The sequence below is a fragment of the Anas acuta genome, chromosome 1 (genome assembly GCF_963932015.1).
Source record: "Anas acuta chromosome 1, bAnaAcu1.1, whole genome shotgun sequence".
Lineage (NCBI taxonomy): Eukaryota > Metazoa > Chordata > Aves > Anseriformes > Anatidae > Anas > Anas acuta.
This window is the reverse complement of record NC_088979.1, coordinates 104068099-104095122: the sequence shown is the minus strand read 5'-3', so window position 1 is coordinate 104095122 and position 27024 is coordinate 104068099. Positions and strand designations below refer to the sequence as shown.

General features: G+C 36.6%; 1 protein-coding gene across 25 annotated transcripts in view; it reads right to left on the bottom strand.

Moving 5' to 3' along the window:
* ROBO2 (roundabout guidance receptor 2) overlaps positions 1–27024 on the bottom strand; it is a 625847-nt gene that overhangs the window by 102240 nt on the left and 496583 nt on the right. For 13 of the 25 annotated variants that reach the window (XM_068691004.1, XM_068690931.1, XM_068691005.1 and 10 more), the window contains exons 6-7: positions 21409–21548; positions 2888–3012 (exon numbers count right to left, since the gene is read on the bottom strand). In XM_068691004.1, coding sequence (XP_068547105.1) covers positions 2888–3012; positions 21409–21548 — 265 coding nt within the window. Of the gene's footprint in view, positions 1–2887; positions 3013–18003; positions 18016–21408; positions 21549–27024 lie in introns of all 25 variants that reach the window. The other 12 variants (XM_068690919.1, XM_068691048.1, XM_068690972.1 and 9 more) reach the window with 2 other exon arrangements.

The following is a 27024-nucleotide window of genomic DNA, read 5'->3' as shown; positions in this document are numbered from 1 at the left end:
AAGCCTGTATAAAAGATACACATTTGTGTCTCAGGAATATCCCCAAACCCTGTTACCATACCCTGATAAGCTTTCAGTCTTTACTGTGGCTCTGTATACCTCTGCTGTGTTTTCTATTAATGACTCACTACTAAATTTTAAGCTAATCTATATGGGCTAAAAATAAACCTAAAAGCATAGAGTAGGGCATTAAATATTTTTTCCAGACAATATTTTACACTTCAGTAAGAGCTGATCATGACTCCTTCTTTCAAGGACCAGGTAATGATGGACTATAATTTGTCCTGCATTACAATACAGTCCGCTATTTTAATGCTTTTACATTTTCACTGGTTTTAATAAGCTGCTGGTTTACTCATCTGGGCACAATGGTTGCATGTCGGGTTGCAAACAGTGGGGCAAAAGTCACCTCCAGTGTAATATTACTTTTTTCTGGATTTATCTCAAGGATGAATTTAATTCAGAGACTTCAACGATTACAGATGTCCTGCCTTGGAGTATTTCATTGGCGGGTGGATGTTAGACTCCTGGTTAAAGGCTACCAAGTACTAAGGACCAGACATTCATGCATAAGTTGGCACAAGAAATTACGCAGGAGGAAACAGGTCCCCTCCTTTCCAGCTGGTAGTGCTCAGAAAAAAACAAGGTTGAGAAATAGATTCAGAATGAAAAATGCCCTACAATTATTGGAGTGGGCTAACATGACTACATAACATTACTTTAAACACTAGCAGTGGTGCTGCAAACGGTTCCTTGAGTAAAAGCAGAAGTAAGACTGTAAATCCAGGTAACAACTTGTAGCCAGTCATGCAAAAGTGCAAATTAAAGCAAGTTCAATGGATAGTGCTTAATTTGGCCAAAACACAGTCCTCTATATTTTAATGAAGAAATGCAGTATGTGGAAGCTCACCTATTCTAGGGCATCTCATTGCAAATTCTAGCAAGTTCTGTGTTGAGATGGTAACACTAACCTGTGTTACTTCACTGATGCTCAATTAAGATTAACATAAGGGTATAATGAATCACATTGAGCTATGTTTCAAGGTTCGATAATAAACCATGTAGGTATCAATTTTTATGTTGCATTTATTTGCCAAAAAAGAACGTTCTAACCCTCAGGGATCTAGTTCTCAATATGGTAATTAATTTTCCAGGTTTGTAATTAAACAGCTTCAACATGGTACAATCAGTAGGTAATAACATTCAATTAAAGACACAAGATGCATTTTCACCTTAAAATGTTTTTACCCTTGAAGTGATACCAATGGAAGAGGATAAAATAGAGTATTAACACTTTTCAATTACGCTAAATGACTTTAATCCTGCAAATGATGTCCTGCTTTAATTAGAAGCTCTTCTCTTTATTACAGCATGATGGATGTCCACTTTATTAGATTCGAGTGTGACACTATAAGCTCACTTTACATAAACATTACCATGTTATTAAAATGCTCTACAAGGCAGGTTTTTGAAATGTTTGCAAGCACATCAGTACTTCCTACTTTAATTTCAAGATGCTATTTTACTTTTCCCTTAGAACAATGTTCACCTTATTGAGACACAAAATACTGTGCTCTTCCAGAAGCTTAATACCACATGATGCGTGGTGACTGGATCTGAAGTTCTCTAATTAATATGCTGAAGGAAGTACATTGAAGACTAAGCTTACACTCATATAAGTGCAACAATAACACTATTATAAAGTAATAGTGTTATACTATGTAAATTGCAACCTCCCACCAAATGCTGTCAGCCTTGGTCTTGTTGTTATAATCAGCTATCTGACCTGGTAAAATGATGAAACAGCAGCGGGTGGGGCAGAGTGGGAGATCTGTGGTTCAGTTCTTTTCTCACACTTTGAGCTGTTACACAGTGCCTCCAGATTAGATTACAGGCACATCTGCATTGCACAGCACATTGTGGATACTTGAGTTAATTCGTATATCACTGTATGGGGAAAAAGTAGCACAGTGCTCTAAAAAAAAAAATAATTTAGCCAAGGGACAAGGACACACAGTGTAGCTACATAGACAGATGCAGGCCAGACAAGTTTCATCACAAAGCTGTAGAAGACACTGTCCTTGGGCATCCATTTATCCCTTTTAATCTTTCTCCAGGAACAAAGGAGAATTTGGCATTAGGTTTACAATGTCCAAAGTTAACATGCTCATAGGAACTGCAGCTGAAAGCAAGGATGCTTGACTTCTGTTGTAACATGGTACCAATGTCGCAAAAGCAGCACAAAAAAAAAAAAAAGAAGTTATGGCAAGGCATTCAAACACTGAGTCAGTATTAGCTGATGGCAACATTATTGTCTACATCGGAAATTTTGCTTTCACAAAATGACAGTAAGGATTCAGGGAAATATTTCCAAAACAGATTCAGAAACTTCCTGAGATAATTCTACTGAAGAAAGCCGCTGAGTGTTCAAAACCTATATCTGTATGCACCGTGAGAATATGCCAATGCAAATAAGCTTGCTAGATACATATCCACTTGATCATGTCTAGACAGGTTATGAATTGCAATTACTGACTCTGATTAGTTAAAAATTGAGCCATAGCTTTTTTATGTAAGGTTTGTCTCACCCACCTGTTTGTTGGGTGTTTTAGAATGATGCATTTAAGGTATATACTGTTGCTTTTTACACCTTTATACAGCAGCTAGCATAAGTTTCATCAACTTAAATGGACTTTGAGTTCTTTACAACGTTAATATTAAAAAAAAAAAAGCAAAAAACAGCAACATGATGTTGATAGAGGATAATGACTTTTTAAAAAACAAATTCTTGCAAAGGATTAGAAGAATTAAAATGTCTTTCTTTGAAAATTAAGATGTATGACTATTTAGAAAGGCTTGAAACACTTATAAGGTGCTTATAACTTACCTGGCTTCCTTCTTTTTGCCAAAAAACAGCTGGTTGGGGATTTCCTTTCGTTTCACAAGGAAAAGTCACTGTCCGACCCTGGGCTACAATCTGATCTCGTGGTCTCACCACAAACTGTGGAGGAGCTACAATGTAAGAAAAAAACATTGTGTAAATTTAGGATATTTTGCAAGGGGAGATGAGGAATATTGAAGGAAAAAGACAAATTAATGGAGATTTGTTTTATGCCATAGGACATAACAGCAGATATACTAATTAGACAGAATTAATATACCCAGTTGCTAAAAAAACAAACAAGCAAACAACAACAACAACAAAAACATTATACACATTAGCGTAAACTCAGATGACAAGAAATGCTAAGGAACAATAGTCCAGTGTTTATGATGCTGGTTTAGATGTATTCTACCTTTCATCTGGACAGGTACCAGCACTCTCATACACTCTACACTACACAAAGCTTATTATTCTGCTGGAGCTATCACGTGTTGCACAGGATGAATCATGGTATACAGACTATTTGTTTCATTCTGACTATCTAGACTTTCAACAATGATTGAGAAAGGAGAAGAAGCTCTAGATGACAGCAGAGAGACAAGTTCAGGAGTTCCCTCAAGTTCTCTTAGCGGCAATGCGCTTAAGAAGGGAGTGGGTGGAAAGACTTGCTGTGAAAACGAGGTTTGCTGAAACATCACAGACTTGGCAGATCCGGATTTTGGCTTATGTAAAGAAAAGAAAGAAGCAAGAGTTGAAGAGTTGAAAAGTTAGTGGGCTGCAGAAAGCAGTAAGAAGGAACAGGTATTCCAGGAGCTCAGGAAGAGGAAAGGAAAAGAAGATAAGGAGAAACTGGAGTTAAAACACCAAAAGAGTCAGGACTGGCTTTGTGTTCAAGTAGATAGCATTAACAACATTCAGAACTGAACAATTTCAAAAGGAGAGGTGTAGTTTAACTTGTTTAGGAGTGTTGATGTAGAACAGTCAATGCTTGGTGTGAGCTCAAAGGGAGAAAAAAGGTGGTAATGTGCAGAAGGAAAGTGGGGAAGAAGCAGTGGTGGAAAATGAGACAAAAAAAAAACTTCAGTAACTACGCTCAGCATGACGTGATAAATTAAGTTTTCTATGTTTGATATGCAAATCCTTCAGTCTTGGTTCAACATTGGAATTCAGTGGAATTGTAACTATACTGTTTGGCATATTTAAAAAAGATAATCAGCATCCCCACTTGTTCTTAGCAAAAGACTAGCTGACTTTTGGAACCGGCTGAAGAAGGTGGTAAAATTAAAAAAAAAAAAAAAAGTTATTTTTTCTCTTCATTCCACTATTGCTCTGGTGGTTGTGGAGAGCAATGGTTTAGGAACTACTAAGCTTTTAGGTAAACAGAATTTAAGTGTTTTAGAAAACCATATTTTCACCATTATAATTACAAACTATTTAATTAGGCACGAAGAGCAATCAAGACTCAGCTTCCGATTACACCTGCTGACAGCACAGATGCAGATATGCTAACAGCATAGAAATGTATGCAGATCTGATCTTTTTGAAATACGTTTTGTACTTCTCATGGATTCTGAAGATCACAAGTCAAATAGCACTAGCATAATGTACTCTTAAAACAAGAACTGTAAAGCACTTAATAAACATGCATCACTCTTGATTTAGAAGGCAGAGGGTGAGCACTGAAGGAGGAATATTCTTTCTGTCTCGTATTCCTGAGCACAAGTTTTGGCTTTTCTTGAGAGACAAGCCTCTTTCCAGGGCCTCAGCAGACATCAGTCTTCTGAAAGCACAGGGATGAAAGGCTAGGTGCTCTGCTGCTGCCCATTTAGACCCATATCTTTTGAGGCATCTATAAGTGCATACGTATTGCTACACATACTCTAGGATCTGAACTCAGCCTGTCCTATTCCTAAAGCACTGGACTGTAGCATGTTCCTTGGTTTTCTCTTACCTTGCTTTACCTACCAGATCTGTAATACAATCCCTACAGGTGTTGGAAAGCACTAATGTGGTAAACAGTATGTGCATTTGTTCATTCAATCATATGGGAAGGGAGAGAAAGATCTTTTAGTCGTGAATTAGAAACTTCCATTCCCGTAGGCATACGGTGCACTAAGGTGTCTCTACAGTTCTGACCACCCACTTAATAAAGGTCACTGAATTTGTTCAGTGCTTGCTGCTCAGCCAGAGAAGTTCACTGCTCAGGATATTAATATGGAATCAATAGCAACCTCAGGCAGAGCGGAAAGCAGAAAACCTCTAACTTCTTCAGGTGTTACATTTGCATTCAACAGGATCTATGCACGAGTCTGCGCTACATTATAGGTAGCCTCCAGACCATAATGTTTCTATCATGAGGCTAAAAACATGTTGTCAGGAGTCCTTCCCACAGATCATACCTAAGCATGATCAATACCTAGCATCGCTTTTTAGGCATGCTTAGTCCACTGGAGGCATGTTATAAGGATGGTGCTACCAGCTCAACAGACAAAAGAAAGGCATGGCATTTCTGTGAGCTTATCTTTCAAAACACATAACCAAATAAATACAGGTATATAAATTTAAGGGTTCACCTGAAACATTCTCACACACAAGGCTGTACTGCAAGTCAGTAATTCAAAGGTCTGAGTAGATATAATAGGAAAGTACTTGTTGCTGTAGCAAAGACCAAATTCAGGTATGAGATATAAACCTCCTAATTTCTACCTATAATCTGACCTAAGCCTAACTTTGAACATTCCTCACTTTTCTATGAGCAGAAAAACAAACCTTTATTTTGCAAAAATATAGGGAAAAGAAGAAGGAATTTAGGCGGTGACTCAGTCCAGATAATCCAATTGGTGTAGATTTACCTTGTTGCTCTATTCTCCTCCTGCCGCACACCAAATCCTCCCCAGCATTCACCATTCTAGATGAACAGGAGATCTGTGGCATCACAGCTACAAGTTTACACTTTCTGCAGGCACCAGTAAACCACAGTATATGGTTATACACAGATCTGTTTTCTAGTATTATTCTGCATCCATAATTAATAGAAATTCATTACAAAAATAAATAAATGAACCAGAGCTTTAATCTAAATATAGCGCCAGAATCTCAAGGGGAGCTAGCTTTTACTGGTCACTGCATTAATTAGAACATAAAACCAATCCCACCAGCCAAACTATTCAACAGTATACTCTTAAAGAACATGAAAACCCTCATTTTTTTAAAAAATAAAACCTTGCATACATTTTTTATGTATTCAAATAAGTTGTTCTATAATGAAAGAAACTCATGTTTTTCTCCAGTTTGTTGTCATAATCAGCTATAATTCTGTTTACAGACAGATAAAAATGACATGGTTTATATCACTGAAACAATGTTTTCACCATACCAATTTTATCTATCAAATTTCACTTGACTACTGAGAATTGACAACTGAAAGTAACACCTAATACTTGCGGGAGAAATGTTGGTCAAGTATAACTACCAAAGCAGTAGGACTGCCATTATCCCCAGAGAATGCAATGTGACCCTGTTCAGAGACAACAAGGCTTTTTTTTGACTTGAATAAGCAGTTCAATTTTCCTAAAAAAATAACTCATTATCTGCATGTATAAATGCTGTTTGTAAGGTAAATATTACTACTCCTATTTTGCAGAAAGGTTGGCTAAGAACATGACTTGCTCAAAGTTCAGCATTAGTAGAACATTGGACAAAACCTTATTCAAGTCATTATTGCTTTTCTCAAAGTATTTTGTTGTTGTTGTTGGTTTTTTTTTTTTTTTTTTTTTGTGTGTGTGTGTGTGTTCTTTAATTTTAAAAACAGTTTGAAAAGGTACAGTTAGAGAAATAACAGCAGGCTTGATATGCTTCAGCTGTTAAAGAGCTATGAGCTATGTTAATGCTTATTTCAGTCTAAACATTAAGATGATTAGAAGAATCTGCTGAAAAAACTGTTATGCAGCTGCAAACTGAGTGTTGCGCCTATCAAACTATTACCCTTTATTGTTTCAGATGTAACATTATCTGCATTGGAATAAACAGGGTAGAGAAACTCTTGCTTAGGTGACATTTGAAAATCAAAGACTAAAAGGAAATGTATTGCTTGAATTCCAGGATAACAGACAAAAATATGAGGAAAAAAACAAAAACAAAAACAATTAAGATTATAGACCTAGTGCACTTCTATTTTTTGTTGTTGTTGTTTTTGTTTTGTGTTGTTTTGTTTTTGAGAAATTTAAATAGTATACAGTAAATTAGATTTGATTTCTGGCAAATTATGCTTTGATATGGCATTCAGCAAGCGCTTGCTTCAATCAATGTCACACTAGAGCTCTGTTATGCTAATAGCGGCTGGTGAGGGTGAGTGGGATGATATGGAAATCAGATGGTTGAACATGAATAGGAAGCATAGGCCATGTATGAGGTGGGCTTTGAGATGAGGGGATGGGGAGACCCTAAGGTTAATCACATCATGTTCAGAACTGTTTTTACAGCACAGAACAGTATTCTACTGTAAGAATGAAAATGGAGATAGAAAAGCATAAGCAGTAGTTAAGCATTAGTTGTTCAAAATGGTAACAGTGCATTCTGTTGCACTCTTTCTAGATGTCACATTCTTTCTAGATGTCACGATCCATCACTAGATGGTTCTCTTTTTCTAGTAATAAATGCATATGAAGGTATCCTCTGTTTAATTGTTAAACATTTGTAAAATAAATAAATCAATAAATAAAATGAAACAAATATTGCAAAATATTCAAAGGGATTTCTTCATTCTTTTCCGATCCTAATAGTTAGCAGGATCTCTAATATTTTGTGATGGATTACATTAATTTCTTTCCCGGGAGCATCTCTGAGTACTAAAGGTTATGCTGAGTCACCAGGAGCTGACAAAGACACTGATGTAGAAAATCTTGACCAACACGGTGAGTTTATTCCTCCTACCTGAACTCCAGTCACCTGATAAGAAATGTTACTCAGAAGATGAGAGGAAAATTACCACAGAAAAATGTGATTTTACAGTAAAAAGCACTGTGATCCCATATGAAATCCAAGCAACATTTTCTTTCAGCGACAGTTTTCTAAACTGGTCTTGTGATTTGTGGTTCACGTTGAACACAATGATCCTACGGGAATTCTGTTATCATAACTTGCTCAGAGCAGCTCCCCCAGTCCAGGTGCACTGGGGTGCACTTGTTATATTGCTGTGACTTTAATTGAAAGTAGATATTGTACCAAGTTTTAGTCCAATATCGCTACCACAAGCAGAGATAGCACTGTAACCACAGCAAGTAATATCAGTGGGATTTTTGTTCTCATGTTTTTGTTTTTCCTAACACCTTCAATTAACTAAGGAAGCCCCACTGTGAGATCAAACTAATTTTATATAATCCAGACAATTTTCAGATAATGAAAACTTTAGTAATCTTTTAATTACATGTACTTAAATAAAACATCCTCAGATATCATCACGGAGTATGAGACTTTATTCAAAGCTCGTTGAAGCTGGCAGAAATTCTCCTGTTGGCTTACATGGTCTTTGGATCAGACTCATTGAAAAAATAATACATATAAATAAAAAAAAAAGCAACAAATTTTATAGGGCTTAAATTACAGATTTGATAACCTTTAACTGCAACTAATTTCAGTTAATAGTCAACTGCGAACGAAATTTGTCATGAAGATTACTTATGCGAGCTAAGCGATAAAGATGAGTATTTCATTATAAACTGGAATTGCCTATTTGTAAACATATTTCTGTGACTGGTTCAAAGAGGGTAAGGGGAAATATGTTAACCTGTAAGCCTTCTAGCCAACACTCATCCCTCTTCCTGATGGAGAAAAAAGCTCTGAAGAACAGGCGGAAACACACATTTTGGTAAAGAACCCGGATTCTGTAACTCTTAGCTCTGCTTCCAGCAGGGAAGAGACAGTAAACCAACCTAAAATTCCTATCTGCAGTCTTTATTTTTTTTTTTTTTATTATTATTATTTATTTTTTTTGCATTGTACACTTGCAGCAATTTCATAATTATCTTCTGAGCAATCAAAATGATACTTGGTACAATACTCAGTTGCCTAGCTTGAAATAAGAGATTCAGTTAACATGATGAGATAATGGAGTCTTCCCTGAATGGTCTTCTAGGTTCTGGAATCCCAGCAACATCTCTGCCTTCCTTATGAGACTTGAAACTGGGTATCTCAATGTGCTATTGCAGTGACAATATTCATCTGGACACAAGCTGGTCTTGGATACATGTTCACATTTTAAGGCATAAAGCTCAGTTCCAGTCTTACAAAACACAGATCAAGAATTGCCTCTAAGATGTTTATATGAAGAAGAAGTCCCCAGTGTTCCAACTGAAGTATTACTTTCAAAAAGGATATAACCCTTGACATTATCCATGGAGTATGACTGCTTATTTATAGGATTGCTTTGCTGGTTCCAGTGATACTGGGCTAGAAGATAGTTGAAGGAAGTACAGGAATTCTTGAGAGACAGACATGAAAGCGTATGCATTATGAAACATGGTTTGATATTATACTGTTGCTGATGGAGTAGATAGAGGAAAACCCAGTCTCATACACTGTAAGTCTGGGCTGAAAGAGCAGTTCTTTTCTCTGAAGTTCAGATCTTGTTAACAGGCACAGACCATAACATGTGGTTCTTAGGAAACAAAGTTGTTTGTGAACTACTAGTTATGACTAACGATAAATCAAAGATGTAGCCTCTGACACAGAAGCCATAAGAGGAACTTGAAAGGATGACAACTTCGGCCTACTACTAATGCAGATATTTCTTATTAAGGATAAACAAATGGAAGTTTAGGATGGTCATTGTCTTTATGGTGAGAAGACTTAATCTTATGGTGTGCTCTAATGATCAGGTGCACTCACAGACAGTGAAGGAAGTAAATTTTCATCATGCTAGTTACTGCTGAGTTGCCTGGGAAATTGATTTCCTTCTCTTCTCTGCCGTTAGTATCATGTTAGCGCAGCAAACTACAGCTGCAAACCCTAGTCTGCAGGAGTGCAGTTGGACTTTGAAACAAGTGCATGGGTCTCCTCTTCCTCTTCCTCTTCCCTTCCCTTCTCATTTAGATAGTTTGTTTTCTTCTATGATTTATTCTTCAGGTGGAAGAATATGGCTTTTGTCAGTAAAAATGAGGAATGGGTAGGTTGTAAGGGATAACAAGAGATTCATGAAGCCCCTCACTAGATCTGTGATATTTTAAAATGACACAAGTGGATGTGGCAAAGCAGGTGCTTGGTTTGGATTCATCTGAAAAGCAGCTTCATAGAACCTATTCTTAAAACACCTATAATCTATAGATCAGATATCATCTTTAACATTGACAATACTTCAAAATTAATTCTCATTTTGTATATTTGATAAATCAAATATAGACAATTAAAAACAAAGTGGGCAAGTGGGGAGAACTTTCAGCAAGTTGAATACAAAAGAAGCACTGGGGAAGAGGTACCAAGCTACAGTGGAACAGAAGTAAAGGGCAGAGGGAAGCTATCTCCACAAGATCATCATCAGGAGCAGCTCTGGTATAAGTGTCCTTCACACTGGTGCTGTCTCATGGAAAATGAGAAATTCCCTTTTGTTAGTGATAGCGTTTTTATTTGGTTTGTTGCTTTTATTTGTTTGCTTGTTTTCTGGTTTCAGATTCACTGAGAATGTTAAGCCATCTTTCATACTTGGACTAATTGTTCTAATCTGAATTTCACTTGTAACAACATTATCCTTCAGTTGCTCTGAAACACTGAAGCAGATAATCTCTGAGAGCATGGAAGCACAAGCTTTTTTTTTTTTTTTTTTGTAAGAGGTAAAAGAAGTCTTAGAGAATCAATAAATAAAAACAGCTAACTGCCTTATATATTTTGACATATAAAATCTCTCTTTTATTCCTGGATGACCTAAAAGAAAGAAGTGGGATAAATCTGTGCAGTGAAAAAAAAAGAGATGTGAGATAAACAATAATGAAAAAAAAAAAAAAGGTTTGGTTTATATGGTTTATATTCAAAGTTTCCCTGTCAATTTCAATTAAGATAACTGCCAAATCTTCATTTATCATTATAACAGAAGTTTAAGCACAAAGAAAAAAATACTGCCAAGTACTTGTTCTTCCCTATTGACTACAACTAATTTCAATACAGGAAAATTATGAGAATACTTACAAACAAACAAACAAACAAAAAACCTCTGTCTCCTACATAGTTGAGAAAAAAAGAAACCTACTTTCCCCCCCTCGCCCCATTTCCAGTTCTCTGAACAGCTCCTTTCCTGACCTCTCTTCTCTGTTCTACGGTATGTTTAAACATGAAGTTTCAATATCTGGTCTGAATTTCATCTCAACATTGGACTGTAACCCACTAGAATTTGAATCTCTGCTTTATTATATCTTGTCCAATCATCTCTTCTAAGTGGTACTCAAACCTTACAGAAGCTCCTGGAAAATCCCTCCTGGAAAGTCCTTTGTTTAGCTTTGATACATATAAAGAGAGGTAGCACTGCCTCTGAATGCTCAATACCTTACATTAATAAGGACTTTTCTCTACTCCAGACAATTCTTTCTTTCCTTTTTTTTTTTTTTTTCTTTTTTTAATTTCTCCTTAAGTGTCTGAGATTCAGGATATGCCTTTTGTTTAGATCAGATAAAAAAGTGCTCTCCTAAATTTGTAATACTTTAGTCTACTTGCTTATGTAAAGGGTAACATCAGGTGATGGCATGCGCCTTCCCTCTACCTTCTGTGAATTCAGCAAACAAAGCAAATTATGCCAACAAAAACACATGTAATCTGCTATGATTCTTTTTGTCATGGGTGATAGCAGAAGGGTTTGCTCATACAGCATTTAAAAAAGAAAAGCATACCTCTTGCTGATTTAGTAAGATTTCATCAAAAAAACAAGAGTAATTTGGTTATTTGCTTCAAAAAATAAACAAACATGAATTCACACACTGAATAGAAGAGCCAAGGTGGTGAAAAGAAAAGCAAAGCCGGGGTATGTTGGGCTAATAGGATACAGCTATAGTGAGAAAGATGACAAGTTCCTGGTTCATTTACCCTTGATCATAAAGAAAGACTGAGAGGAGACTTTCTGCTCAATTTGGGCCACTGTAAAGAGAAGAGAGGAAAAGGAGTGAGGAAGAAAAGGGACTATTTATGCTGATTGACAATGGTAACATTCAAAGAATAGGACGTAAAGTAGTTTTGCTGTTGAATAATATTGAGGACTTATCCAAATTGTAAAACTCAGTGCTACAAGCAAGCAGCAATTGAGTAAAGAAGGCAAAGAGAAAAGTGGATGGATTACTGTATTGATTTCCACACTCTTCTTGAAAGAAAAATTACTAATTTCTCCTTTTATAAACAGGGAAGGAACAACACATCAAAAGACTATTTTTCATACACTAATCTTCAAAGACACATGGGAAGACTCAGAATCCACTGAAACAAGAAAACAATTCCTACTGATTTGAGCATACATAATGGACTCAGGAAATTTACATATTAAACCTCTCAAAAATTTCCCAAGCTAGAGTTCAGCAGTAAAATAAATAAATAGATAGGCCCTTTTATCACTTCCTGAAGTCGCTATACCTGGCTTTTCTGTAACAGAAACAGTATGAGTGCAGGCACATCCGTGGTACTGTAGTGGAATGAGCCCAGTACGTAACAGTGTGACTTACTAAAACTTCAGATACGCAGCCATCTTTCAAGTTTATCCTTGAAGAAGAATCCTGTGTCAGAACATCTATATTTCTGCTTTGACCGCTCTCTGGTATACCCAAAAGACTTGGAGCAGTTGAAAATGAAGCCAGAGTTTTGTTGACCAGCCTTAATAAATGCCTGGTGGTTAACGTGCTCTGTCCCCATTTGCAGAGCTGTTGTGGCCCATAGATCACAAATGTATTTCTATGGTACCTTAAGTTGTCATGGAGATTCAAGTGTAAGTTCAGCTAGTGGAATTTTGCCAAAGTACAAATGCTAAGGACTTTTGGATTTTTTAGAGTGTTCTTTCAAGGGCTACTAAGTGTCCGAACAAACCAATTATTTCTTTCACTCAGCACCAAGCTTTTCTCTTTAATATAAAGGATTTGCATAGTGATAAATAAAAAGAATGAATTCTTTCAGTTAGGGAAGAAGAAAATGCAAAAAGCTTAATGTCTTCTGGTGTCCTTACCCTCTTCTGAAAATTTCTATATGTGATAGCAGCAGGCAGGCAGGCAAAATACTGCACTTTGATATAGATATTAGATTTCTGCCACTGAAAGATGGCACAGCAGTGCCAAGCATGATCTCATCTCTTCTGTCACACACCAATTACCACTGCTGATGTAGTTTTATAAATCCTCAGTGTCTCAAGTGAAGGTGATAGTTTCATGAATACACTAAAAACAAAAGTATTCACACTATATAGACTTTCCTGCAAGAGTCAGAATGAAATGGAAAAGGATAGAGAGAACTCTGCCAGCTATCATCTAAACAATGTGATTTCCAGCCACAAACAAATGCAACCTTGCTTAAATATACAGACCTTTCTATATTATTTCATGCTGTACCACTCTTAATAGATCATTAACCCATGCCAGGTTGATTTATGACATGAAAACTTCCCAGAGCAGAGTGAAATGCATCATACAGCCACATTTCACTTAAATATGAATAGGCTGTATTCAATTAGTATGAAATTTAGAAAATTCATGGCAGATGTCTTATCTGTTTCTCTGTTCTCCAACATGGTAGGGAAGTAAGGTTATTGCGACTTGATTGGTCTCCCTTTACTTCCTTTGTTAATTGCAGATAATTTCTATTCAGGTGACAAAATGATCTGGCTATTTACTGAACGGCAATTCTTTCTGAGAAGATGAGTCATATCATATGACAATTAATTAAATAAACTTAATTAGGTAAACTACAAGGCAACTGAAATGCAAAAAAACTGTATTTTGACCTGTTGAAACACAGTTGAAAATAAATTGAAAACAGTACTTTGCCATCTGAATGACCTTTTTCATGATTAGCAAAAAGGTAACGAAAGCATTAGACACAGATCTCCACAGATCTTCTATTTGAACTCAACTTTAAGTCTATATCTCAGAGCAATATAGCAATTGAAAAAGCAGGTTACTGTTACTTTTAGGCAGGATTATATGAAACTTAACTTTTGGAATACTTTTTATAGCTATTCTTCTGCACAGCTGCTATAAGAAATACAGCAGAATGCCAAACTGAGAAAATATAAACTTCCTCATCTGGAAGATCCATCCAACAAGTTAAATAACAGTGGAAATAGGGATAAATATGAATAAATATCTTGTTTCCTAAACCCATCTGTTATAAATCCTGTAGCAAATCATTTCAAAAGGTTATAAATAAGAGAACATCTATTTCAGAAACAGGCAACACATTTATACCTAGCAGCAAATCCAAACATGATGAGTAATCTGGTATAGAGCTGTTAAATTCACCAGCTGCCATCCACCTCAGGCAGAACCATACCTCATTTTGTCTATGCAGCACATACCATATGTTAAAAAACTGCTTGAATCAAACATGGTCAGTGGCAGAAGTAATCCCACTACTGAATTTTCCATTCAAGATGAAATTTAAATTAAATTAAAACAACTAACAGAATACAAATATTTGAAACAGGTAAAGCTAAATAGTAGATTGAAATTATTCAGCTTGCAGTAAGAACTACTGCAAAGAATTACAAGAATTAACAATCCCTGAACATTAAAAATACATATCTTTATTCTTCAGCAACAAGCCAGTAAAATAAAATGTTTTGGTCTTGTTTAAAACACAAAAAAGACCAAAAACATCTGCTTTGAAATGGAGGTAGTGATGAAAAGTAGAGGTACCCAGATAATATGCAGGTATCAGAAAAGAGTATAAAATTTTAAACTACTCCCCTGCAGTTCATTATACCTTAATATATAAATATATTTCTGTTAAAATGTCACTCTCCTAGAGAGTTGTGAGTGTAGATTCCTTTCTGTAAGGACAGGTGATTTTTGCTTTGCATTCCACTTAAATTTCTAAACAAACAAACAAACAAAAAAGTTTAAAAGTTAAAGATTTGACTCACTATTCTTGTCAAATGACAATTTCAACAGAAGATCATTTGGGCATTTTGGTGGTGAAATGATGGTAAAGAGGGAAGATACTTCGTTTTGCATTACCTGGCTTTAAATTTTCAATAGGATAGGTAGCCACCTGCTTTGTCTACTTTTGAATGAAACAGAATGAACTGTGGAAACCATTCCAGCTCTTTAAGTAAAAAGAAGGAAAGAAGGAGGAATGAGGGGAGGGGAGGCAAGGGTAGTCTCATAAGGAACCTTTTCTACAGGTGCAGGTTTAGACACAAGTGATCCAAAGAAGATGATCTCCTTATACACTGCAACCACTGCACACTCAGTTGTATAGGAGTTACAGATGTTAAAAATCTTTGGAGTTGGATGTACTTTAAAACCTTTTTACAATTCACAAGATAAACACTAAATTAAATAGTTCGATAAAGACCATATGTCCATATAATGATTATTTTAAGGTCAACCACTCTAATTTATGTTTTCCTGAATAAAGCATAAAAAAGAAGAATTTTCTTTGCACCAGATGTTCATTCGTTACAAAGTAAAATAGTGTGGGCAGGGAATATGACAAATTGACCATGGCATGGTCACACAAGAGAATCATTCACCTGGACATAAAGTAACTTGATACTGAAAGCTTCTACATACACTTTGGATATGGAATCATTCACAACTCAATGGCCTGAGAAGTCTTTAAAGAGAATCAGTGCTCGAAAATGAGACACCACCAGCGCTGCTAAAACCTAAAATTATTTTCTTGTGAATCTTCAGTCATTTATTTTATGTGGCTTTCACTGATTTTGAAACAATCTCTACTTCAGTATTTTTTTGCCTTTATTTTAATAGTGAGCAGAGAGAAAAATAAATAAAAGTAAAATGTTTTTCACATTGCAGCATTTTCATAGTGAATTGAGAAGCAGATTTAATTATTAGCCATAAAAAAAAATGAGAGATTTATATCAAAAGCATACCGAATTAATTCTAAATTTTCTAAGCAAAGGAAAAAAATTACAAATTTACTCCAGTTTTACCATTACAACTCATGGGAATTAAATTCTTAAGAATATGAGCTGTCAATGTGCCCAGGTGGTTAAAAGGCCAAGGCATCCTGGCTTGTATCAGGAATAGTGTAGCCAGTAGAACCAGGGAAGTCATCATCCCCCTGTACTTGGCTCTAGTGATGCCGCACCTCAAGTACTGTGTTCAGCTTTGGGCCCCTCACTACAGGAAGGACATGGAGGCCCTGGAGCGTGTCCAGAGAAGGGCTACAAAGCTGGTGAAAGGCCTGGAACACAAGTCTTATGAGGAGAGGCTGAGGGAACTGGGGTTGTTTAGTCTGGAGAAGAGGAGGCTCAGGGGAGACCTTATTGCTCTCTACAACCACCTGAAAGGAAGGTGTGAAGAGTTGGGTGTCAGCCTCTTCTCACAGATAACTAGTGATGGGACTAGAGGGAATGGCCTCAAGTTGCACCAGGGGAGGTGCAGTTTGGGAATTAGCAGACATTTCTTCTCAGAAAGAGCAATCAGGCATTGGAATGGGTTGCCCTGGGAAGTGGTGCCGTCACCATCCCTGGGGGTGTTTAAAGAAAGGTTGGACGTGGTGCTTAGGGACATGGCTTAGTGGGAGACATTGGTGGTAGGGGGGTGGTTGGACCAGGTGATCTTTAAGGTCTTTTCCAACGTTAATGATTCTGATTCCCAAAGTAATACACTAGTGACTTGAGTTTAAAGCTTGCTATTGACTTTTCAAATGGAGAACTTCGAATTGCTCTTCTACTTAGGGAATTCTCTAGCTGTGGATAAGCAATGCCATGACTGCAGCTTGGCTCTACGTATGCTAGTTCAAGCAAACCAATAAGCATAGGATCATCTTAGTTCTGGAAACAGATGCCTAATCTGGATTTTATCTTTAAATTATTCCAACTGCTTTTCCTCCAACCTCGTAACAGTGAAGAGCTGAGACAAGGTCAAATACAAATTGTAGTCAAACATATTTGTGACATAAGTTTTGACTATATAAAGAAAGACTAACCCCCTCAGCAATCTCTGTAAACACCAGTACAGACTTTTCACACTAATCAAAACAAAACAGAACAAAAAAAAACAAAAAACAAAAAACACATAATTATTCTAAAAGATACATCTAAATGCAAACTACAAAAATCAGAAGAGAAGTGCAACTGGTTAAATTGTTCAGAAAATCCATATAGGCACAGAGTAAACATCCGTGAATGAAAACTAAATAATAAGTTCCGGGTATTTGTGAACACCAAAAGAGAATTTCAGCTATGGACAGTTGCAATTTTTCCATTATGCTCAGTTAGATTTTTATAAATTTTTAAAAGTAATTTCAAAGACATAGGAAAGAATCAAATTTTCACAGTGGGATTTCAAAATCCAGATTGTCTTCCCCTGGAATTTTTATTCAGAACAGTCTGCATCCTATACAGTGCATTCCAAAGTGCACTCCAAGATGACCCAAGGACAAAAATCTGTGATGAACTTTCTTAACAAGCACGGAAATCTACTCCATCCCCTCTTCAATTTCAGGACTATTTTCATTTCAAAAATCTTTGAAAGATACAAGAAAGACGGGACATGCAAAGCCTTTGCTTTTACTGCTATGCAATAAAAGCATAATGAGCTGATCATTTAGGGCCTGATAGAAGCTCACCAAAGTCAATACAATCCTTTCTGTTGATTTCAATGGCGTTTATACCAGGCCCTTAAATAGACTGTCAAAACCATCTGAATGAGTGATTTTGGCTTAGTATCACCACACACCCCCAGTTTCACTGAATGGTATTTATTGGTGATTTAGCAAATGTGTTTATACATGACATAGCAGAAAATAGAAAGTTCAGAAATAGCACTTTGTCAGTCAAAATCACTTGCCTGGTGTTATAAAGTTAACGCTATTAAGCACTGGCTGCTAGCTCAAGCCAGTTAAATGCTGTTGCAAATGAAAGATGAAGCATTGCATGAAGCCATGCTAAAATGGATAGAAGGATGGTTACTTACCAACGGGGCGAGCTGTTGACATTACAATGGTGTAGTGAGAACATAAAAAAGAAATTAAAAAAGAAAAGAATATCTGTCAGAATGCATGACGTGTAATGTTACGTTCAACTATGGATACTACCATGATTGCTAACCCCTCAAATGATAGTCTAAGTAAAATATTTACTGCTATTACTGTTTAGTCACACATTACTATTATCACATTTATTTGAGCATAGCATCTGAACAAGTTGACTGGAATCATTCTCTGAGAAGCATTTTTATTATCTTCACATGCCACATCAAGTATCACTGTTAGTGCCTGATAAAAGAAAAATTGCTTGCATTAGCACAAACTTTTAGATCTTGATGAACACATCAATTTAAGCTACACTACCAAATGTCATGCCAGTAGATGCAAGACATTTGATTTTTAAGTTGAATACCAATTGAATGTTAAACATGGCCAGTCAGTACAGCAGTAGGGGCTACAAAAAGACCAGGACAGTTTTTCTCATTCAATAACAGGCATGAAAGCTTACAACACATTGCTTTTTCCTCACTGACAGGGCTGATGAAAATATAACAAATAGGCTGAAATGGCCGCAGGGATTTCAACCCAGAATCTCCCAAATTACTGTTTAGATAACTTCTACTTCCTAAAAAAAAAAATTGCTGCTGAATGATCGACAGGTTAATACAGTTTTGGACTGATACAGAGACTGAAAGCTGTTGCTGCAACAAGTGATTTCTTGATTATAGCAACAGCCCTTATATAGTTGTGTTGAGAAAGAAGGCTGACAGTCCCTCTGCTAATAAAATGAAGATATCCCCTTTCAGAACAGCCAAAAAGTTGGACATAAATTTGACTCATAGTTGCATCTGGTTAGGTGAAACTTCCCATATTTTAGCAACAGAAATGGTCACGCACTTTGGAACAATTTTTTATTTTTTTTTTTAATAAATTAACCAGCTCTATGACATTATGTGCAGACTAGGGCCAAAGAGAAGACATGCAGTGTAGCATAGCATGTGAGTGCCATCCTAGTTCTCAGCCTTTCTATGGCTTCATTCTTACTTTGTCAGATCCACTTTATGTAACCATTTCAAGCCTGCTGCCATTTCTCACTCATCATCTATTTTAAGACTTTCTGGCTTTTAATATTATGACATTTTTCTTTTCCAACTGAAAGATAAAGAATGAGTGATGCACATCTTTCCAAGACAGGGCCATGAACACTGAGTCACAGAATTCAAATTCTATTATCATTTACAACAGCATGATGTGAATTCCCCATATACATCTGCAACCCCTTCTTTGAGAAGATGGAGCCATGAATAAGGGAGCTATGGATTATGCTATTGCTGCCACATTTGTAGTTGTAACTATGGACACTTGCAAGGACCAAGGCACTCTCAAAGTAAATTTTGATGTGCTAAATGCATTTCTTCTCTACATGATGGGTGATTATGCTACAACTGGTAAAAGTTTAAGAAGTCAGAATTAAATCTTCCTTTAATTAAAAGGAATATCATTCATGGTCCCTTTAAAGTCAACAGGAGTTTGCCTAGTCCTTTGTTTCCAGAAAATACAAAGTAATAAACTTCTCCACTGAATGTCTGAGCTTTTCTCATTTGCTGTTGTCTTGAACATTTAACGTGCTTATAATATCATGACTTCCTTTGTATTGGATAAACACTATGTATGTGACTGTAAATGGCCATCCCAGGGGAGAGTAGTACCCAAGATAATGAAAGTCTACTTTTATTGTAGGAAATTGATTAAATTATATATTTATTTGTTTTTATTTGTTTGTTTTGTTTTTCCACCTTAATTTGATCAGATTCCAGCTTCAGTAATTTCAAAGGATTTTTTGCTTGGTTCTTGTTACTGTTCATATCATGAGATAGGTAACAAAAATAAAAAGCTTTATTTTTTTAAAAAAAAGCTTTTTAAAAAGCTTTATTTAAAAAAAAAAAAAAAAAAAAGCTTTATTTTTTTTTAAAAAAAAAGCTTTTTAAAAAGCTCTGGTAACACATACAGTGGACACAGTTCCAGGAGTGTTTAAAGGCTACTGAATTGGTTGCCAGATGTACTGGAAATCATGATCCTGCCTGTGACAAAGTAATGGAGTTAGAGCATTTCTGAGAGTTCTGTGTAGTGACTATTTTTCGCACGTTACAAATTGGAAGAATAATCTCTTACATGCACATGCAGCAGGTAAATCTACTTCTTCAGATTAAAACAGGGAGGTCTGCATCACCATGTATTATCTAAAGCGAACACTAAGGTAATATTTTAGCAGGTAATATCTTGGTATCACAATACTTTCTTTTATTTGTTATATACTAATATCTCCCCCTCTACAAAGCCACTCGGTGCTTTTTTGCCCTTTGAATTCAGCAAATTAAACTGAACTGTGTCCATGCATTAAATGGATGGAAATGGAAGCTGGCCTCTTGGGTCAGTTGACCCCAGTTCTAATAAAGCAATCCATTGAGACTTTGAACATTTGATTTAATGTGTATGAAAAGAGGAGCACAGATAAAGCTAAAAATGTTTTTATTAACCTTTCACAGCTCTACTGAAAACCGTCAGCATGCACCACTAAACTGTGAAATAGTATCTGCATGATATCCATTGTGCCAAATTGCTGCTTATCTTTTGGAATGAAGTAATAACTACTGTATCCTATTTACTCATATGGAAATATTAGCCCACAAACTTTTTCGCTCCCCATAATCTTTAGCATGTCTATATCTACTGTCACAAAAGACATTTTGGCAAGTCATTACTCTACTGGTTTTAAAACCTCCTTCCCACATCAAAAAGCACCAGATAAAAAATGTATGGATACTGGAGACTAGGAATATTTAAAGAGAGAATATGTCAGTTGTTACTTTGTAATACTTACAAAAATTAATTAAGATTTTCTTTTTCTTTTGACTTGGCTTTATCTTACAGATAAAGAGTAATGACAGAGAGTTTAATTACAGCAGAGATAATTGTATAATAATACTATCTGCATTATTTTTGGCAGAGATAAACATAGGTACTACATTTCTTATATTTATTAGGGAAAGGAACCCTAATAATAATAGCCTAAATCGATGGCTCACATATTAAAGTGTATGTCCACGGTTACATAGTGCTTGCTTATGAATGTATATGCATTGTGCATCTATTCTTCGATAAAAGAAATAATATTGGAACAGATCATTAACTGCAGAAAAATCCTGTCCTACAGGATATAACTACAATTTTGCCTGAGATACCAACAGGACCAGGATTTCAGCTCTGTTGCAAATCAGTGCAGCACCCACAACTGCAAAGGATGTGCGAAACCCAAACAAAAGCCCTGTAAGGATGTGGCCCATTATGACAGAAAGCAATTGATCCATACAGGTCACAGGCTCTCTCTCCACAGGAACACTCACCTCGCACAGTAAGTGTAGCAGAGGCTTCCACTTTTCCAACTCGATTCTCTGCAATGCATGTGTAGGTTCCTTCATCTGTGCTCATAGCCTTCTTAATGCGCAAAGTGTAGTCATCTTTGATGTCATACCTGTGTTACAAAAAAAAAAAAAGAAAAAAAAAGAATGAAAACGTATTCTGTAGCCAACAGAAATGAACAAAAACTCTCACCTGGAATATGCCAGTCTGAATCTATCTTGGATCCAACTTCCCAACTTTGGAAGATAAATTATTATCTAGCATTAGATAATTCCACCAAGCATTAATCTTCATGACATTTTTATTGCACTCTGCATTAGTTAGAAACTTTACATAAAATTAGTATTGCTATGTTCACTCAGTATTAGGGCTTTATTAATAATATCTTTCACTTTGTCCTTGATCTAGAGCAATATGATAAAATTAAGCTATCAGACATCAGTTATCAATACATGACAGCTCAGGTTTATCATGCCTATATGAGTGAGCTACATGTTTTACCTTTGGCTGATTTGGAATTTTTCCTTTACAGTTTTTCTCTAGAGCAGCAACCCCTTAGGCATACTTGTAGGATCTGACACTATAATATTATAAACAATAAAAATATATTTAAGCTCTAGAATGTGACATTTATTGAAGAGGCACATTAAAGGAGATTTATCAATTTCACAGAAATACTACAGAGTGATTCATTTAGTGGACTATAACATTTTCTCTTCTTTAAAATAAATTCAAAACATTTCAATTATGCTTTGTCCATTTCTTTGTTTCTACTGTTGTAAAAATTCTAAAACTATGAGGATATATAAAATTTGAAATAATACAAAACACTTCAGCAGGCAGTGAACATTCATTCAGGAGAGTAACTCAGTCAAGAAAAATAGGAAAATATTCACAGTTAAATTGTTATCAGCCTGTAGAAGTCAAGATTAACAAACTATTTTAGGCTCTGATGCAAAACTCGTTAAAGTCAACTGAAGATTTGTAAGAAATTTCTTTGGCTCCCGAATCGGGAAAACATCATAGATACTCAGCATGGATATTTTACTCTTGAAATACTCTCTTGTAAAATTATTCTCAATGATATTTTTTCTATATGTAAGCCCCTGATACCTTAATTAAGTCACCTTGAACCAAGAGTTAGCTTCAGATTCTCGTGCATTAAATAGCAAAAGAGGCACATGAGACTAAAGAAAGATCTAGACCTCATGAGATGTCAGTACTCTAATGGTATAGATGCTCACTAACTTTAGAAAAACTAATTTACCTTCTCTTTGTTATATAGCAAAGACCCCACAAGCTTGTTCAGAGAACATATTGAAATGATAAAGAAGGGCACACTTACATGTTTTGATGAGTAAGAATTTAATGCTATTACATACAGAAATGTTGTGAGGCTCCATCTATGAGTATTGTTTAAATGTTTTGGGAACATCAAATATATACATTACATGCATTGCTATTGGCTCCTTTATTATAGATCTGTAGCGAGAGTACTGTACTAAGAGACTTAAAAGCATCTTAACTCAAAGGATCATATATGTTGAAACGTTTAAAGTTCTGTTATGTCTAAGCAAAGCCCACAACATTAATTACAGTATTACTAGTAAAGTAATTCCAAGAATAAAGACAAATCAAGGCATCTTTTTACATTCATCACAACACAATTCAGCTTCATTCTATATTCACTAGGTCTATTCATTAGCAAAAAATGAATTAAAGAAGACCAAATTGTGGCTAACTGTTCTGTCAGAGAAAAACATAAACACAGATCATATCCATTTCATTAGGAGTTACACTTAATTGTATGTAAATGTTGCTAGTCAGATTTAACTGATAAGAGATATGCAAAGGGGAAAAATAACTAGGTGCCATGGCATTCTACTGAATTTTTTAGGGACCATTTTTGCTAGTAATACCATTGAGGGGCAAAAATAGTTATGATAACAGAGAGCTTCATACACGTTTTCTGGATCAGTACAGAGCTATTGCAAATACACATTCCAAAACCATATGCAGCTGAGGCACATTTCTTCTCAACTGTTCACAGATTAGGTAGTTTTGCATGCTGTGCTGCACTAGTCAATGGCAAAGAGAATCAATTTTTCCATAATAGAGAAAAGGCAAATGGTCTCCCTTAAAAATCTCAAGAATATGACAACAGTATCCCAAAACAATGGAGCGGTTATTTGTCTTTGGCGACCACAGAGTTACTGACAAAAGAAAACACTCATTTTCTTGACACAAGGCCAGCACTAGGGGACCGAAAACATGAAGTTGTATTCGGCTCCTGTAAGATGATAAAACTAAGATAAGCTGTAATGTAAATACGGGTTGGATACAGGAATCACGATTATAAAGCTGGGGAAGAATTAGCCACTTATTTTGTTACACTGACTTTTTTTTTTTTTTTTTTTTTTTAAAGATAAATACCATCCCTGTGGTTGACTTACCGCTGCTGAGATAAAACCAGACAGGCAGCAGGGCTGAATCTGACTGGCTGGCTGCTCGAAATGGGATGCAGGCAGCCTGGGACAGGGCCCTACAGTCTGCTGTGGGCTGCAGCTGACTCGCTCTTCATCTCACTGGCGTGCTGGTGCCGGCATGCCAGCCAGCTGCCTTGGAGGCTTCAGCAGTCTTTATGCTTGCACCTGCCAATCATGCAAATTGTGCAAAGGCTGCTGGGGGAAAGAGCCAGCTGCATGGCATGCCAGGACGCAGAGCGAGAGCACAGCCATAATCTCCCACTTGGGTCAAGAAATGGAGGGAGTAAACATGTCACTGTCATGGCCCAGTTACCAATCACTTCAAGGAGTGGCCCAGCTCTCCCTGTCTGTTTCTCCAACAAGGACATGCTGGGTTTTTGGACCACCCTGGCAGAACATGCCGTCTAGCAATTGGATTCATATATAGACGGACCCATGGGATGTTATAACCATCTGCTGTCCTGAAGTATTGATATGTTGCCCCTCAGTCATCTGTTCCACCCACTCTGTCCCCAGAAGTCACCACGGTTCAGTGAAGAGCTTTGACAGGCAGGAAGGAGAAAGGAAGAAAACTGGTTTTCAGCTTTAGCTGATCCACAGCAGCACAAGGAACTTGTGTGAGAAAGGGACTGTGAAGCAAGTCGTGAAGGCTGAATGTGCTTGTATCCTTTCAGTTTCTCAAGCAACGGCCTGTGAAGTCTTGAATAGTGCCTGGTGACCTCTTGATCCAAGAGCTTCATGTGCCCGCAACAAGTTTCCTCCTGGGTTTCTGGAGAAGATCACTCTCACCTGGATCACTTCCAAGCTGACACTTGGGAACCAGGCTCAGGGCCTCTCTGACTGCCAATACCAGTCACAGACAGAGGTTGATGATGGAGTGGCAGAAAACCAGGCTGTACTGGTTATGCAGGTCCTTAACTTTGCTGGTGTGCTAAGAAGGCATTGCCTTCAAAATACGTGCAGCATCAAGAAACACCTTCCAACGTATTACCCAAATATTGCTGACTCCTAGCCAAGTAATGCCAAATTTCAACACAAAATGTAGGGTGTCAGACATGGGCTTCATATGTTTATGGCCATCTAATTGGTTCTGAATACTTCCCTTTGTTAAACATTTGGAGGTGCTTAACCTTTCAGTTTAGCTTAAACTTCAGCCATCTGACTAAACTAGAAGAGGTCTTTTAAACAGCTAGTCAGCTTGTGTGGGGATAAAACCCAGCCACTTTTGGGCATCGTGTTACATAACTTGTGTTGTACATGTCCTAGCTCCAGTAGGTCTGTCTTTAATTACCCAAGAAAGAAGGGAGGCAGGGGACTGCGAAGGAAGAGTCAAACAGAAACAACAAGCAGATGAGAAAACATTGCTGGTGAGGAAATTCTAATAGAAATTGGGTGATTTTGAGTGAAATCTGGCAGTCTCTGGCACATATGAATGCACTCATTGTTGCTAGTTTGATTAATGACAGTTGTACAATAGTGTGCTGACAGTCACTGCCATACAGACACTTTTTTTTTCTTCTTTTTTTTTTTTTTTTTTTTTTTTTTTATATGAAACACTGCTGAAAATGCAACCCAATCAGATTTGGCCCCTGAACAACATGTGCTATCATCACTGTACCGTGAATTGAGATTGATTGGTAACCAGCTGTGACAAAGTGGGAAAAAGGGCCTTGTCTTTTTCAAGAAAAGAAAAGAAAAATAAAATATCCTGAATTGTGTCAAAACCATTACCATCTGCTCAACCAAATAACAAATAAAACAAAACACATTAACTATTTTTATGTATCACAAATTAATGTACTAAGGTTAGATTCATGCATTGGCTTAAGTATCTAAGAATAATCTTGAATTATATTGTTTTTGTTGCAGTTAGCAGTTCTTGATTTTTTTTTTCTTTTCCTTTTTTTTTTTTCTTCCACCCCCTCATATTCAAAAGTGTATCTCTCCGTATTCACCCACCAATCTTCCATGGTTATTAAATAAAAAAAAAAAATGAGAGAGAGAAACAGAGAGAATAAGAAAATTTACTGAAATTGGATAGATTTAGTGGTATGTTTGCTGCATTTGATATACATTCTGCTACTTCATAGAATAACCCTTAGATATCCAGATTTTCAAAAATGTGCATGCAGCTATGCATAAAAATACGTTTCTTTGTCTTTTGTATGCACAGGTAGAGCAGCTGCGTCTGCATCTGGAGTCGTTACATTCCTAGATATCCAAGTAGGTCTAACTAGTGAGGATGCAGATGCTTCACCTGTGCATTTTAAAGTTGTAACAATGCATTACATGTTCACTAAATTCAACAAAACCAACTCAAAAAGATGTCCTTCCTGCTAAAGGGAAATTGCAAAAGTCACATCTTAATTGCTGTAAACTCATGCTGTTGGCATCAAAAAATTACATCAATTCATACCAGGCACCTATTTTCTTTTCAATATTACTCTAATGTAAATATACATATATATATATTATATGTATATATAAACGTTGTATGTAGGTTTTGTAGGCTTTCCATTTATTGTTTATTTCTTATAGAAAGGGCACAAAAATTACTTTGCTCTGTTTTCTTTTGCCTGTTTGCCAGGCAATTTTGCAACACACACACACAAAGCTTGAAGATTACTCACAACATCAATGATTAGGGAGCCCAAATAGAGAGATGCTACCAGCCAAAAAACAGAGTAAACAGGAGGTAGTTAAGGAGGCTTAAGCTTCTGTCTCCACTTCTCTTTTGTGGTGCTAGCACTTCACTTCCCAGCATAGTGCCACAGCTTTCCACTGGCTCCTGGACTGCCCGTGCCAGTTGGAAGGAGCCAGAGGGAAACTGCAGTGAAGATGGAAGCGTGGAAGTGTGAGTCCCTTACCTGCTTCGGCCTTGTGTGGTCCAGGAGCAGAAAGGAGATCCGCCACTCCCACCAGGGATGTATCCACCCCTACTACCAGCTCCCTTACACAAACTGTTTCTTTTTCACTTACAGCCCATGCACAAGCCTATGTGAGTGACACAGGGAAAGATAAGTGTGCCTCTCCTTTTCATTCCCTAGAAAACCCTAATTAGTGATAGAGAGTGCAAGAATGCATAGATTTGTGTGTACTGGT